General features: G+C 37.9%; 1 protein-coding gene and 1 pseudogene across 1 annotated transcript; both read left to right on the forward strand.

Moving 5' to 3' along the window:
- The first annotated feature begins 8147 nt into the window (after positions 1 to 8147).
- On the forward strand, positions 8148 to 9777 carry LOC116197731 (short-chain dehydrogenase reductase 2a-like). The gene is made up of 3 exons (XM_031527963.1): positions 8148 to 8429; positions 8558 to 9076; positions 9257 to 9777. The coding sequence occupies exons 1-3, from the start codon at positions 8332 to 8334 to the stop codon at positions 9558 to 9560; spliced, it is 921 nt and encodes a 306-aa protein (XP_031383823.1). The 5' UTR covers positions 8148 to 8331; the 3' UTR covers positions 9561 to 9777.
- A 6855-nt stretch (positions 9778 to 16632) lies between these two features.
- Positions 16633 to 17630, forward strand: LOC116193154 (annotated as a pseudogene).
- The last annotated feature ends 89 nt before the right edge of the window (positions 17631 to 17719 follow it).

Here is a 17719-nt window from a genome sequence, read left to right on the forward strand (position 1 = left end):
CTGAGGGAGAACTGTAAGGTTGGGGAGACTTGATCGCTGCAGCGGGAGCATGCACCTTCCGTCGGAAAATGCGGTGGATCCCGCGAGCTCATCGAGGAGAGGGAGCATGCTCCCGGCACGGCATGATGACTGCCCGTAAGATGAGGGGTCGGCGGTGAAAGGCTAACCGGACCGTGGCCGCACATCGTGGCGCTTTTGGTGCGGTCCTCCCCGTGTTCGTGTTGGAACCTGCATCCATTTTGAGCTGTATATTATTATTATATTAATAAATAAATAATAATTAAATTCTACCCGAAAAAAAAAACAATGAATACTATTATTTAAATAATATAATTGTTAATCAATTAATTAAGTTATTTAATTATGTTCTTTTCATTCTTTTCGGTCTTAGACTTCTCGCGGATACTATAGGAAAAATATACTTGTTTTTTTTCCTCTCTTCTTTTATTAAATTCTGCTTGTGATAGCGGAAGATGTTTTATTCACTCTTCATATATGATTGAAAATAAGTCGGTCAAATATTTCAAGAGGAACCTCTCATACGACTTGTCAAATTATTTTTCCGTGCCAAATAGCTAGTATAGATCTGATAATACGGATCGGGTTTATCAATCCCGCTGATGTTTCCCGAGTGATTATTACAGGCGCAAGTACAAGGGAGGAGTGCCAGAGAAGGACCCTTTGGTTATGATATTGTTGTTAACAAATAATAGCATGAAAAACACTTCCGTTATGATTAATATAATTAACTCAGATCAAAATACCATAATTTTGCCTATCCTCACGTAGGTTTCATAAGACCCCGCGGGGCCCGAAGAATAGAATTTATTATTATTTTTTCCCTTCATTTTGGAATTACATTGTTATGCATTCATGGTCCCCACAAAGTGGACAATAATGCTTATAACATGTAAGACGTGATCCAAGCTGTTCACTTGTTCTTTCCTTCTTTGTTTATTTCCTTTTTCCTCATTCAAGAAGAACATAAAATCATACACCTCAAGGAATTAGATTTAGAAAATTCACATATTGGTGTACCCGCTAAAGTAAAATTTGTTTCGAGGTGCATTTCACCCATAAAAGATAAAGACAATAATAACTGTTGAAATTTAATTATAAAAAATTGAGAAATTGATTATCGACATATCTCTCTTTGATAATTTTATTCGATTCCTACTGAAAACACCTTATCGTCCCTAATATTTAAACAAAAAGTAATATCTACCCATTAGTCTGAACGTATTATGAACTAATCAATATATTTTGAGTAAAATGCAGTTTACCTCCCAAGCTTTAAGACTAGAGGCAAAGTGTCCCCTGACCTTTAAATTTTTTCATCATGCCCTCCGACCTACTTAAAAGGAAGAAAAGTGCATCACGTCTACTTTTCCTATCACTTTACTAACCAAAAATTAATTTTTTATTAATTTAAATTTTTATTTGGAAAAATTGCGCTAATCGAAACATCTTTTGGTCATTTGCTTAAATTTTCATATGATGAAAGTGCATGAGCCCCGACTTTCACATGTAGTTGTTAACATTAGCTCAGCAAATCCTCATCCTGACTGTGAAGCATTATTGAAACTGTAAAATGCACAATTTCCTCAATCTTGAGAGTGACCTCGGACAAGAGAGATAAGACTTAGCTTGGAAGAAGATCATGGGACAGAGATAGAGAAAGATCTTGGAGAAAGGGGGTCTTGGACGACTAGGAGTGCGTTTGGATTTAGAGTTGAGTTGAGTTGAGTTTTGATTTTAATTAGTTTGTAATGATTGTATTGTTAAATTATGAGAAAAAGTGTGAAAAAGTAATGAATAGTTGAGAGAATTTAATATTAAAAATTGAATTAAATGGTTAAAAAAATTTTAAAAATAAAAAAAAGTAATGATTGTGATATTGAATTGAAGATAAGTGGAGTTGAGTTGAGTTGAGTTGAAAAATTTTTGAAAAACAAACACACCCTAGGCCTCTCTCTCTCTACGTTCTTCTTGTAGGTGTTTCTTTTTTTGTTTTTGAATTTTTTATTTTAAAGTAATATCATGAATTATGAAATTAATAAATTAATAGTAAATTAAATTTTGGCCGGAAAAGTGATCGGAAAAGTAGACGAAGATGCACTTTGCTTCCTTTTAAGTAGGTCAGGGGATATGCCACAAAAATTTAAAGGCTGAGAGGTACTTTGCCTCTAGACTTAAAGCTTGGGGGACAAACTGCATTTTACTCATATATTTTTTAAAAATTAGTAAATTACATTTAACAAAACTAGGAAAATAATCAATAATTGAATGTAGGTCGGGGCAATGGCGCCAAAACAAAGTATAAATTACAATAAGTGGAGGTATATATGAAGACTCATAATGTCAGCTAATAACAGAGAGTCCTAGGCAATAGCTATTCGGACTCTTAAAAAGGATTTAATCGCCTAAAGGTAGCGAAACAGTATGTATCTCATCAACCGATTTGCGCAAATGTTTTTCCTTTCCTATAAGAATGTTGCACACGCAGTTCTCAGCTTCGTACTAGAAGATCCTTGATGTGTCGAGATAATGAGCGACGCATGTTAGACCAAGTCTCCTTGCCACGAGGGAGTCGAGTTCGAGGATAAGAACCAATCTCTGATGACCAATCAACTGTGCTGCATCGAAGATATGCTTGAATTCGCTTACCTAATTATTGTTCGTATCTGGAATGATACCTTTTGCCCCTACAGGTTCTCAAATTGCCTAGCTCACCGGCCTGTCGGTATTCTATTTAATCCATTCCTTTGTAGGATTAACCCAGCCAATAAAACCTCTACTTCCTCCCCCCTACGAGACCAATGGCTCCCTTTGGTAACTCTCCAGATCGAATGAAACCCCTACCTATCTCATGAGAATCATACAATAAAGTAGAAAATCCGACATGACATAGACTTGTCGATCACAGCCATTTTCATTTTAGCGACATACCTCCAAACTAAAAGGATGAATGGTTAAGATTGCCTTAAATTAATATGACTCCTCCTCTTTCCTTTTCTTTATGTCTTTATATTCATGTCGGGTGTGGAGAAAACAAAAGACGGAAGATTTGGACGGGGAGCAGTTCAGAAAGATCCTGAATGACTTTTCTGCATTCTGGTTACGCACCTTTTTGGTTGGTCTACAAAACCGGACCGGTCTGACCGTATATGATATACGTGCCCGGTCCGGCTTTTAGAAGGAGGTAGATAGATAGATAGATAGATATGCAAGTGAACCGATTAACTTAATAATTATATAATGATTAGCTCATGATGAGAAGTTGACAGCTCGACTGGTTCTTGCCTTTTAATCCAATCCTTTTTTCCTTAAGTTCATCAGACTGAATCCTATGAACCCATTACACCTAATAATAATCATCTATTCGATTTTTCGTACATTTATGGAATTCTTTTGGAAATTTTCCTTCAATCAGATCGTAGCAACTCAGTGGAGGTTACACATCCAATAAATGCAATACGTTAGGCCATCAGCGGGATCAAAATTGTTAAATGTTAGGTTGAATTATATTGCATAAAGGGGGAAGCCCTAGGCAGCAAGCTAAGGGTAGAGAGAGGAGAGATGCAAATATTTTTGATAACATATAATGATGTAATCTTTGCTTGAAAGCTTTGGGTTGCTGCTCACAAATGGCGGATTGCTTCCAATGGTGGGAGCGGCCATTGCCACCATAATCCACCTTTAACAACTTCCACTTCAATGGACGGCCGTCTCACCTTGATCATTGCTTTCAAGATATCATATATATATTGTCGATACATTTTGGTGCAGATGTATAAGTATATATCTAGTACTATAATATACGTATGTAGACATGCATACGTGTATGAGTCAGTTTTTGGAACATTTAAACACGGGATTCATTTTATGTTCGGAATATATATATATATTCTGATCTTTCAAGCTGGAAGTTGATCTACTCGGGTATAGAATAGAAAAGCTAGATTGAGTGAATTGATGATCGCTAAGAACTCGAATTTTACATGAACTATATGGGCACCGTTACTTACACGATGCTACGACTACGTCGTTCTCTAGGCAGTCGGGCCTCACCGTGCCACTTGAATTATGGGTGGTTGAGGCTCTCCAATGTACATTGGGCTCAGGCCCAGCCCGTGCATTCAGCAGCTAAAGGGGGACCAAATCTGGGAAAGAACCCTCGTGCCAGTCCACATTGGGAACCCCGACCCATCAAAAGGTTCAAAGCCTACTCATTCATTCAATTCATTCGTTCATTCATTCATTCATTCATTCATTCATCAGGAGAGCTATAGAGCAGGATGGATGTGGTTCAAAATTTTCAATTTAAAAGATGTTGAAGTATCAGATGAAATGCATACTAACATTTCGATAAGTTCTTCATAAACTCGGCATTTGAATCTATTTTATGGCTATCAATGACATTGTCATGGACAGTGATTATATCCGATCAGAATGTATCATTTATATCTTTTCGTCGCCCATCCTGAAGAAAAAATGCTTTAGAGTGCGTTTGGATTTAGAGTTGAGTTGAGTTGAGTTTTGATTTTAATTAGTTTGTAATGATTGTATTGTTAAATTATGAGAAAAAGTGTGAAAAAGTAATAAATAATTGAGAGAAAATAATGATTAAGTAATGATTGTATTGTTGAATTGTGAAAAAGTAATGAATAGTTGAGAGAATTTAATATTAAAAATTGAATTAAATGGTTAAAAAAAATTTAAAAATAAAAAAAAAGTAATGATTGTGATATTGAATTGAAGATAAGTGGAGTTGAGTTGAGTTGAGTTGAAAAATTTTTGAAAAACAAACACACCCTTAAGATTTTCTTCGTTTTTATGCTCTTTCTTCGATTGAAATTCAAAACTTAACAACAGTTACATTTCCCTTCGACTTTTTTTTTTGGGCCAAATTTCCCCTCCACGGAGTTAATATATGTCTACTAAAGTAAGCTGGAGAAATCAGAGAAACTCCTATCTCTGAATCTTTGCCAACATATCAAAATCATGATTTACTCTTTTTTTTGGGTGAACAATCATTACTCTTTTAGATAAATGATGCATTTACCCCCTGATCAAGGGAAGAAGTTTTTGGTCCCTTCAGCCGCCTAGCTGGTGCTCTTATGCTTGGAGGAAGATCCTCAAACTTAGGGACAGCATTTACCCGTTGATCAAGCATCGCATTGGTGATTGAAACAAGCACATCATTCTGGCATGACAATTGGGCATTATTGCAGTTCTTAAGAAGAAGTGGGACTGGTTTTCAGTTGAATGCTAGTGTTGCTGATATCTTGATTGATCATAATAGAAACCATGCTATGACCAGAATTCTAAGAAGCAAGAGTGTTCAAGACAGTATTCATTCCATCTCTCTAAGTGAGGGGGTTGAAGATGAGGTTTACTGGACTGTTCATGCGAATAAAAAGTTCACGGTGGGTAGTGCTCGGGAGAATCTGAGAACCAAATGCAGCAGAGCGAGATGGCATCGTTTGGTTTGGTTTCACCCTTGCATCCCGAAACATAATTTCATCAGTCGGCTTGCAATTCATAATAGCTCTCTACGAATGATAGGATGGAAAGGTGGGGGCTCCTCATTGAGAAGAGTATGTGGCTTTTGAGGTAAATGAGGATGAGAGCAGGGACCATATACCAGAGCTGTGGGTGATTGGCAGGATGAGTTCCAATGGGCAGTGAGAAAACTCACTGGGAAAGCTACTACGAGGGTGGTCATTCTCAGGTTAGCATGGCATGCCTATATCTACCATATCTGGAGGGCTAGAAATGATATTATTCATTCAAATGGGACCTGTTTGGAGGATCATTTATGGCGCTTGGAGGCACGTCGAAAAAATGCGAACCAAGCGGAAATCTTGACTCCCAATGAGCCATTCAGTCCGCGCAAGAGTTCACTTCCCGAAAACAGTGGCGCAACTTAACTGTCCAGTCCCTCTTGAGGCATCGCCTAATACTCCCCACGAGACCATGACATCTCGCTGATCCGTTGGTGGTGGAGGTTTAACTGCAGCTATCTTCAACGCTGTCCCATGGTTCAACAGATGCCCGAAAACCGTCCAATCCCCGCTGCCCCTGTTGATTAACAAAATCCCTTGTTATTGGCCTCTTTGAATTACCACTGTTCGTTTGGAGAAGTTTGAATAAACAGCCCGCTTTTCTGAGCGCAAAAAAAAAAGATGCATATCAGTAGACAAGTCAATGAATATATATCCATATATTCAAATTAAAATAGAGAAATACAATCTACTGAAAAAAAAGAAGAGAAATACAGAAATCAGGGGCGCGGCAGCACGAAAGAAACTTATCTCGACGATCGATGGAACAAGAAGATCAGATGAATCAAGACGTACGGTAATACCATGAACACAAATCTACGCTTTCTCCAGGAACGATTACAATATCCGACTTGAATCAGAGTAAAAAATTGGAACATGTTCAAAATTCCATGGTTTCTGAGATCAATAGGTTGAGAGGCACGTGCATATGATCTGCCTGCGGAGTCGTTGAAAATTCCTCTGCTGGTGTACAATTATGACACAATACTCCACCATATATGTGTGTGTATATATCTATATATATAAACTTTTCCTCCCGTCCAATGTATCCAGATGAATCCCGTCAAATCTGAAGGTTTTTTTTTTTTTGGGTGATAAGTCGGTCAATCTTAAGTTTAATTATTGTTCAACGGTATGGTTATCAACATTGTCATCAGAAGGGTTGGTCCATGGGCTTACGCAGGCTGCGCTATCAAATCGATGGCTAATTTCAAAGATATTACCATCAAGCCTTTGACTGCGTACGCTTCCATTTCATTAATGAAAGGTAAATTGCACCGAATAAGGTGCTGACTTGGATATCCTCGGTTTTACGTACCATAAAAACATTTGACTACCACCAACAACTTGATTCAATCTATAGGGCACTCTTTTTCTTTTAATAAGATCTCGAGTTTGAATTTTGTGAATGAAAAAAATTATGCTAGAGATTTTACTCCTTAGTGAACGAATCCGATCAAATTAGATTAGTTGAAACTCATTGAACTACATAATATCAAAGCGCAAAAAAAAAAAAAAAGACTACCTCACGTGCTCTCTTTCAGTATTCTGATCGGTGCATGCATTTGAAGATTCATCATTGCTTTGCTTAGTCTACATACATAATTGCTTAGTCCATATATATATCTCTTGGCATGTCAATGAGACCATCATCGTTCCAATTACGTGATGCGATGCTCCCTTGATATTGATCGGTCAAATCACATCTCATTTTTACATGTTGGTAATATGTGATCTATATAAAATCTGGTTCTCGTAGGTTGATCTTTCTCGTCTGAGTAAAATATACAAACCCGGGCATTAGCGGTATCTAAAGCTCAATCTGGTACAATTCCCCTTGGACGAATCGTGATTTTTCGAATTTATGAGACTAGGCATATTTCAAATTCAAAATAAAAATGGAAGAAATTGATGTTTAAAGTTTGCCACGTCGCTTAGCTGATCAGGGGACAATTATATGGAAGCCCCAGTTCACAGGGCTCATATCATATGAAACGTGGTAGGCCACACCATCACATTGCACGGGGCCCGCTCCCATTTCTCTTCTGCGCTCGATGAACCGAACTCACGGAATAAAATCTCCAACTCTCCATGCCAAGGGAGGACACGCAATGAAAGTGGGTGTGCGATAATGATTGACGTCCAATCCGATCTTAATAAAATTCAAAGTTCCAACTGATTTAGCTAGCAACTCCGGCCGGAAGCTGCCTTGAAATGGGTAAGATAATATTCATTATCCCAAGTAATGAAATTCATCACGAAAGGTTTTGATACGTGATATAGTCGATAAATGGGTTTCACAGTCCACGAGATCTTATTTTACTGAAAAATGTTTTATCCCTCTTAATATCATGTAGATAGAGTCATACTGATGCACAATAATTAATAGGCTTAATAGAGAAGATTATACGAAATTTTAGCATATCTTGTATTTTAGGCATATTGATCATTATAATTTATCTTGTACAGATTATGTATTTTAGTCATATATAGATAATTTCTATACATAAAACATTATATATTAAGTCACCTTACACAATCTTTAAAACTGAACACACTATATCATTCCAAAAAAAAAAAAAGCCTTCACACAGAAAATGGGATTCTACGAACTCACGTAAACCCTCCATTTGAATTTTCCTCCGTTAATTTCCACTACCTATAAAATCATAAGTTATCTTCATCCATTTCTTCTGCTATATATCGACCTATCATTAGCTCTATCTCTGGAAATTCCAGTCTTTATTATAGGGTCGAAATAATCATGCCTGATGCCGCTCAATTGATGCCCGAGGATAAGATCCTTCAAGAGGTTCATCTACTGGGAAAGGAGACCCAGACCCCTACTCTCGCTCCGAGAAGGTGTATGCATGCCTCGATCGCGATTCTTCTCACTATATTTTCTCATGCTAGATATCGAGTTCAAATGCGTTGCAATTATAATTTTATTACTGTCTTGTATATAATCTACGTATGCATTGCTCTTGTAGATTGGAGGGGAAGGTTGCGATTGTCACTGGCGGCGCTAGAGGTATCGGGGAGGCAACAGTGAAGCTTTTCGTGAAACATGGTGCGAAGGTGGTGATTGCAGATATTGAGGATGCGGAAGGGACGAGGCTCTCCGACTCATTATCTCCCTCGGCAACTTATGTCCACTGTGACGTCAGCTCGGAACAAGACGTCGAGAACCTAGTATCCTCCACGGTCTCAAGCTACGGTCACGTTGACATACTCTTCAACAATGCCGGGGTGCTGGGAAGCCAGTCGAAACACAAGAGCATCATGGACTTAAACGTGGATGAGCTCGACAGGGTGATGCACGTGAATGTTAGGGGAGTGGCCCTTGGCATGAAGCATGCGGCCAGGGTCATGGTTCCCCGGCGGGCCGGGTGCATCATTTCCACGTCAAGTGTGGCGGGCGTGATGGGCGGCCTTGGGCCTCATGCATACACGGCCTCAAAGCACGCCATTGTCGGGCTCACCAAAAACACAGCTTGCGAGCTTGGCAGGTGTGTGCAAAGATGATCGTTAATTTCAAAGGCTTCTCCTTTTTAATGAAACGAAATCAATGTTGCAATAACGGACTCTATAGGCACGTACGCGCATATATCATGATTTATTCTACTTGATCGTGTTATTTGGCATGTGGTTTGAAATTGTCTGAACAATAATAATGGTTGCAAGTACAGGTTTGGGATCAGAGTCAATTGCATCTCGCCATTCGGCTTGGCAACGTCCATGCTAATAAATGCATGGAGGGACGACGACGAAGAGGAGGGCGAGAGTGTTTTCGGGATTCTGCGGGCTGAACAGGTAGAGAAGACGGAGGAGTTCGTGAGAGGGCTAGCAAACCTGAAGGGTGACACCCTGAGGGCAAAAGATGTAGCCGAGGCTGCTCTTTACCTCGCTAGCGATGAGTCCAAGTACGTCAGCGGACACAACCTTGTCGTGGATGGCGGAGTGACCACATCGAGAAACTACGTGAGTTTGTGAGACACACATTTCATTTATTTTTCTTTTTTCTATCCATGCTTGTGAATCTCTTTCATTAAAATTGCAGTTCATTATTCAACAAAAAATAAAAATAAAAAATAAGCTTCCGAATATCAAAATTTGAGATGCAATCAATGTGAATTGATTCAAACGGTTCGGCGCTTGTTCCGCTTAAACAAGGTTTTGGATTTAACATATATATTGTGAGAGGGTTGCTCAATTCTATGTGTTTATGCTGGCTGCACTGTCAAATCAAAATCGATGACTAAATTCAAAGATCATACCGTCAAGTCTTCTTTTTTTCTCCTCAAGCGGTCAAGTGCACCTTTATTAATCCACGGAAAAAACGGATACTGGTAAAATGCCCGATAAAAAATTACAACAAAGAAAATAAACGGTTTATTCATCGGACAAACTACAAAGGATAAAAAAAAGAAAACATCAAAGAAGAATAAATACAATTATAATTTGCTATTTTAAAACCGTTAGTTCCAATAATTATCTGTTAATAATAATATTTCATCGTTGATTCCAATAGTAATTGGGAAGGAGGCCATCTTAAATCCACGATGAAATTTTACTTCATAATGAAGTAGGATAGTTAGGGTATTTCGAGTCGGTATTCAAGTGTAAGATCCCACCAACAATCACTATCAACAAACATAATTAGTCGACCTAACACTTAACAGCTTAAATCCTAAGTAATCGAACCAAGGAAGCTCAATGCCTCCTTGATCAGTTCGTACCAACGATCACAATTGGGCCCTAAGTAATCAAACCAAGGGAGTCAAAGCCACCTTGATCGGTTCAGACCAGCAATCACAATAGGAGCCGAGACCTACAAAAACCAACAATAAAAGGAACGAGCCACAAAGGTCGGTCTTTGTAGGCGGGAAGTAAGATTAACAGACTGACAGCCCGATCGTGAGTCGAGGTGGGCAAGGTTACTACCGTGGGAAGGAGACATGGAGGCCGAGAGAAGAATTCGTCACCGGTGGGAAAGGTGGAGAAGCCGGTCAGTCTAGATCAATTCAAAGGAGATGCACAACCCCTGCATGCTGCTACCATCGGAACGAGTGGGTCAAGGCTGCTAGTCGAGGCCAACCACGGTCGCCACTGTGTAGGCCACTACTCAAGGAGAGGGTTGCTGCAAAATCACCGTAAAGGAGGGGGAGATTGCCACCACGCGCACGTTACCAAAGACAGGAAGGAATCGAGGAAGGGCAACTATGGCCATCGGGGTAGTAGTGAGTGCCATCTCCACCAGAATTGAGGATAGAGATGTCGAGGACATCATAGAGGTGCGATGACAGTTTCGGAGCCCAATGACGGTGAAGCTTCGAGCAAGCCTAGAAAGTCAATCTCAGCCTCAAAATCGACCTTAGAGAGAACTATAAGGTCGAAATCGATCTCAGCTTCAAAATCGACCACGAAATCGATCTCAGCTTCGGGCATACCTAGATGCTATGCTGGTGTTGCCTTCTCTTCCTAATGCACCTTAACCGATCGAAATGGGATGGGAAGGAGAGTATGGGAGAAAGGAAAACACCACCATCGGAAGAGAGAGGGAGGTCTTAGCTACCGGGTGGTGGTGACGGTGACTATCGAAGCCCGATGTGCCGGTGAAATAGTAGAATTTGGAACTTTTGTTGTTGCGGGAGGGTTGAGATTCTCATTATCGGAGGGGGACATTCGAGCTCGTCAAGTCTTTGACTATGTATGGTTGCATTCCGTTAAATGAATGGGGTTCCGGGATATCCTAGGTTTTAGGTACCATAATATGGGTAAATTATACCGGTAGTCCAAAAAGTTTCATGAATGTTTCAAGTTAGTCCAAAATATTTTTTTTGTAATTTGTTGGTACAAAAAGTTTCAAAACCGTTTCAATGTAGTACATTCCGTCAATTGTCCATGACGCCGTTAACATTTTGTTGAAGTGGCGCGTCCTATGTGTCACTTTTGTTACGTGAAATCAATCATAGTGCGCCACATCATTTAAGAGAAAATAAAATTTGAAAAAGTCCAATAAAAATACATAAAAAATAAAAAAAGTAAAAATTAGAAAAAAATAATTATTATTTTTAAAATTTTTAAAATTATTTTTTAAAGTTTTTAAAAATAATTAATTTTTTTTAAAAATAAATTAAATATTAAAAGTTTAATATTTAAAAGTTTTTGAATTTTGAATTTTTTTTATTTTTTAAAATATTATTTTTCTAAATTTTTACCTTTTTTCTGTATTTTATTTTATCTTCAATGACGTAGCGCACTATGATTGGTTTCACGTAACAAAAGTGATACATAAGACACGTCACGTCAGCAAAATGTTAACGGCGTCTGGGGTAATTGATGAAATGTACTACATTGAAACGGTTTTGAAACTTTTTGTACTAACAAGTTACCAAAAAAATATTTTTCAACCAACTTGAAATGTTCGTGAAATTTTTTGGACCACCTGTGTAATTAATCTCATAATAATTAATTTTTGACTACGTAACTTACGTGGTGGTGGTGGTGGTGTTCCTTTTTTTTTTTTTCTCCCTTTCTTTTTGGTATTCTGCTCGGTGCATGCATCGAATCTTCAAATATCGCTTATCAGACCGTCATTGTTCCCATCAAATGATGCGTGCTCCCCTAATATTGATCGGTCAAATCACATCTCATTTTCACATGTTGGTAAATATCCGATCCATAAAATCTTGTTCTCATCAGTCATAGTTTCTTGTCCGAGTATAATATATATCTCTGAGCATCAGCCGTATCAAAAGCTAAAGGTACGGTACAATTACCCTTGTGCATCGTGATTTTTCAATTTATGACTAGATATATTTCAATTCAAAACAAAAATTGGAAAATAAAAAAAGGGAGAAATTTTTATTGATGGTTTAAAGTTTGTCGTGTCGCTTAGCTGATTAGGGGACCAAATTTTTACAAAGGTCGGTCTTTGCAGGTGGGAAGTAAGATTAACAGACTGATAGCCCGATCGTGAGTCGAGGTGGGCGAGGATACTATCGTGGGAAGGAGACATGGAGGCCGAGAGAAGAATTCGTCACCGGTGGGAAAGGTGGTGAAGCCGATCAGTCTGGATCAATTCGAAGGAGATGCACAACCCCTGCATGCTGCTACCATTGGAACGAGTGGGTCAAGGCTGCTAGTCGAGGCTAACCACGGTCGCCACTGTGTAGGCCACTACTCAAGGAGAGGGTCGTTGGAAAATCAACGGAAGGGAGGGGGAGATTGCCACCACACGCACTTTACCAAAGACAGGAAAGAATCGAGGAAGGGCAACTATGGCCATCGAGGCAGTAGTGAGTGCCATCTCCACCTGAATCGAGGGTAGAGACGTCGAGGACATCACAGAGGTGCGATGACAGCTTCGGGGCCCAATGACGGTGAAGCTTCGAGCAAGTCTAGAAAGTCAATCTCAGCCTCGAAATCGACCTTAGAGAGAACTATAAGGTCGAAATCAATCTCAGCTTCAAAATCGACCACGAAATCGATCTCAGCTTTGGGCATACCTAGACGCTATGCTGGTGCTGCCTTTTACGAAATCGATCTTAACTTCGGGCATACCTAGACGCCATGTTAGTGCTGCCTTCTCTTCCTAATGCACCTTAACCGATCGAAATGGGAGGGGAAGGAGAGTATGAGAGAAAGGAAAACACCACCATCGAAAGAGAGAGGGAGGTCTTAGTTACCTGGTGGTGGTGGCTATGACACTTGACGCGTTCGATTGAAGCCCAACGCGTCGGTGAAAGGGTAGAATTTGGAACTTTTGCTATTGCGGGAGGGTTGGGATTCTCATTATGAGAGGGGGACATTCGAGCTCGTCAAGTCTTTGACTAAGTACAATTGCATTTCGTTAAATGAATGGGGTTCCGGGATATCCTAGGTTTTAGGTACCATAATATGGATAAATTGCATCGGTGGTCTAAAAAGTTTCATAAATGTTTTAAGTTAGTCCAAAATGTTTTTTTGGTAACTTCTTGGTGCAAAAAGTTTCAAAACCGTTTCAATGTAATACATTCCGTCAATTGCCCATGACGCCGTTAACATTTTGCTGATGTGGCGCGTCCTATGTGTCACTTTTGTTACGTGGAACCAATCATAGTGCGCTACGTTATTTAAGAGAAAATAAAATTTGAAAATGTCCAATAAAAATACATAAAAAAAATATAAACATTTAGAAAACAAATAAAAAAATAAAAAAATTATTTTTTTTATTTTTAAAAGTTTTTTAAAAATGATTTAATTTTTTTAAATAATTTTAAATTTAATATTAAATTAAAAAAATTATTTTTAAAAGTTTTTGAAATTTTTTAAAAATATTATTTTTCTAAATTTTTACTTTTTTGTATTTTTTTGTATTTTATTTCATATTAAATGACGTAACGCACTATAATTGGTTCAAAGTAACAAAAGTGACACATATGACGCGCCACGTCAGCAAAATATAGACGGCGTGAAGAGTAATTGACGGAATGTATTACATTGAAACGGTTTTGAAATTTTTTATACTAACAAGTTACCAAAAAAATATTTTGAATCAACTTAAAATATTCATAAAACTTTTTAAATCACCATCCAACTAACCCGTAATAATTAATGTTTGACTACGTACCCTACGTGGTGGTGGTGGTGGTGTTGTTGTCCGTTTTTCTTTTTGTTTTTTCTCCCTTTCTTTTTGGTATTCTGCTCGGCGCATGCATCGAATCTTCAAATATCGCTTTGTATGTCAATGATCAGACCGTCATTGTTCCCATCAAATGATGCATGCTCCCCTAATATTGATCGGTCAAATCACATCTCATTTTCACATGTTGTTAATATCTGATCCATAAAATCTTGTTCTCATCAGTCATAGTTTCTTGTCCGAGTATAATATCAATGCGTTTGTTTTCGGAGTTAAAGTCACGAATTTGTGATTGTGATTGTGATTGTAGAAGAAGACAAAAATATATGGGGCCCACCAGTTTGACTTTTGAAATATGAAATGAATGGAAGGTATAGATAAATAATTATAATGGGATTGTATTTTAATAATATATGGGGCCCACCAATTTGACTTTTGAAATGTGTGTTTTGTTGTGTAGTGTTTTGAGTTAAAGTTAAAGTTAAAATCTTAAATCACGACTTTGAAAACAAACGGAGCGATATATATCTCTGAGCATTAGCCGTATCAAAAGCTAAATGTACGGTACAATTACCCTTGTGCATCATGATTTTTCAATTTATGACTAGATATATTTCAATTCAAAACAAAAATTGGAAAATAAAAAAAGGGAGAAATTTTTATTGATGGTTTAAAGTTTGTCGTGTCGCTTAGCTGATTAGGGGACCAAATTTTTATATGCGATGCCCCGATTGATAGGGCTAATACGAGACGTGGTGGGCCACGCCATCCCCATGAACAGAGCCCATTCCCATGTCTCTTCTGAGCTCGATTGACCGAACTCATGGAATAAAATCTCCACGCCGAGGATACGCAGTGGGTGTGCGGGCGGTAATGATAGACGCCCAATTCTTAATAAAATTCAAACGTATTCTTCCAACGGATTTAGTTAACTATTCTGTTTCACCATAAGTAAAAATCCTTTTAGAAATAATGATGTACCATTCTAAAAGTCATTTATTTGTCTCAAAGGTATTAGAGACAAAAGAGTAAACCATTTACTTGTATCGTTTTAGATTTATAGAGGTAAATTAACAACAATTAATAAAAGTTGGTAATTCATATTTTTAATGTTAATTAAATTTGCCTCCAAAAAGAGATATAAAAACAAATTTTGTTACTAAATTGATTATTTATGACAATTGTAATTGCCTCTATAATTTTTTTTCAAAATAAATGAGTAATTATATTTGACTAATATCTCTCATATCTTTATATTATGATTTAAACTCCTTTCAAACCGTTGACCTCTAGCATAATATTTTTGGTTTCTCGCCTTTACCATTTCGCCATCAATGCATCTTTGAATTGAATTGCATTGAATTTCTATGTAATATTTTTATAAAGACTCAATAAATATGTAAAATTTATTTATATAATTATTTAAAATTAAGAAAATAATTAAAATACATATAATATTTAATCAAACATTATGCATATATATATATATTGGTAATTCTCGGGTGGTAAGTTGAAGATTGTTAAATTATCCAAAAATTTGTGTAATAAAATCATAGATAAACACAATAAATGAAGTAATATACATAAACGAATGCTAAAGTTCTATTTTATTTTATTCAAAATCTGCATAATATAATTCAAATCCATAAATAAACAAAATATATTTTCAACTTATGTTGAGAGTAATTTGAACATTCTTTAATTCACGTTGAATAAATTATTTGTTTTAGGTAAAATTAATCCATCAAACTTTCAACATTTTATCTACTTACTGTATAGGTAAAATTTCGTAAGTTTGGGACAAATGAGAATTAGATTTAGAGAAAATTGTATTTTACCTCTAAAATGATATATTAAGAGCAAATAAATTGGATTTAGAAGCAATTAAGTCTTTTGCATTCTAAAAAACTAGTTAGTGACAAGTTTTCTATATATCTCAACGGATATGTTTCTAAAAGTTATTCTTTTTAGGAAAAATATTTAATTGTTGCTAATAATTATGGTATAGATTTGTAATTTAGTAAAGCATTAATTTTAGTTGCTTTTAGAGGCAAATAAAATTCATATAAGAGGTACCAACGTAGGTTGATTCAAGCGGTTTAGCGCTTGTTTCGCTTAAGTAATGTCCCGGATTCAACTCCTTGTGAATGAAAAAAAATTCACGCTCGGAGAGATTTACCATTTAGTGAGCTGACCTAACTCGACTGGATTAGTCGGGTGTCGGATTAATAGGAGTTCAATTGAACTTTCGAATATCAGGTTCACATTGAAAAAAAAAAATATCACACGAGAGAAGAAGCTCCTTCAAGAGGTTCATATAGTGGGAAAGGCGCATCCGCGGTACATGCATGCGTAGCGCTTCTTCTCGCTATATATCGCATGCTAGATACCGAGTTCGATGCGTTGAAATTAATCTTATTACTGTGTTGTATATTACCTATGTACACATATTGCTCTTGTAGATTGGAAGGGAAGGTTGCGATTCTCTCTGGCAGTGCTAGAGGTATCGGGGAGGCGACGCCGTGATGGTGAAGCTTTTCGTGAGACACAGCGAGAAGGTTTTGATTGCAGATCGAGGATACGCCGGGGACTCTGCTCGCAGACTCGTTATCTCCCTCTGCAATTTACATTTACTGTGACGTCAGCTCGGAATAAGACGCGGAGAACCCAGTAATCTCTACAGAAACGCACGAACAATTCTATCTTCATTTGAATTTCCTCAATAACCTCCACGGTCACATAGACAGACTCTTCCACGATGCCAGGGTGCTGGGAAGCCAGTCGAAACACAAGAGAATCATCGACTTCAACGTGGATGAACTCGACGGAGTGATGCTTGTGAATGTGAGGGGAGTGACCCTTGGCATGAAGCATTCGGCCAGGTGCATCATTTGGCCTGGGATCTCACGCATGCACGGCCTCAAAGAACGCCATTGTCGGGCTCATGAAGAACACAGCTTGCGAGCTTGGCAGGTGCGTGCAAAGATAGCATATATTCGTTCCGTCACTCGTGGTTTATAATTTTGAAGCCGTAACATCAACCTAGTCATGCACATATAGGTTTGGGATCAGAGTGAACTGCATCTCGCCATTCGGCGTGGCAATCCATGTTAGTAAATGCATGGAGGGACGGCGATGAAGAGGCGGGCGAGTGTTGTTCCGCGGGCTGAAGACGTGGAGAAGAGGGAGGAATTCGTGAGAGGGCTAGCAAACTCGAAGGGTGACCACTTCAAGAAACTGCGTTAATTTGCAAGAGTGAGACACACACACAGATTCATTTCTTTTTCTTTTTTTTTTTCCAATATCCATGTGAATTTCTTTCATTAAAATTGCAGTTCATTATTCACCGAAAAACTTTACTCAATCAAAGCTGCATAGGCTTTTGAGAGCACGGATAGTCATAAAAGAGAGACGAGATTTCGGGAATCAATATTGAGATTTAGCTTCAAACTTTGGAAACCTTAAAACCTTCCAAATTGTAATCAAGCAAGCTAGGAAACATATCTTACGAGCAGATGTAAATTAT

Source organism: Punica granatum, chromosome 1 (assembly GCF_007655135.1).
Source record: "Punica granatum isolate Tunisia-2019 chromosome 1, ASM765513v2, whole genome shotgun sequence".
NCBI classification, from domain to species: domain Eukaryota; kingdom Viridiplantae; phylum Streptophyta; class Magnoliopsida; order Myrtales; family Lythraceae; genus Punica; species Punica granatum.

Coding starts and splice junctions, on each gene's coding strand:
- LOC116197731 (XM_031527963.1), top strand. CDS start 8,332: ATGCCTGATGCCGCTCAATTGATGCCCGAGGATAAGATCCTTCAAGAG. Junction 8,430..8,557: donor CCTACTCTCGCTCCGAGAAG/GTGTATGCATGC, acceptor TTGCTCTTGTAG/ATTGGAGGGGAAGGTTGCGA. Junction 9,077..9,256: donor ACAGCTTGCGAGCTTGGCAG/GTGTGTGCAAAG, acceptor TTGCAAGTACAG/GTTTGGGATCAGAGTCAATT.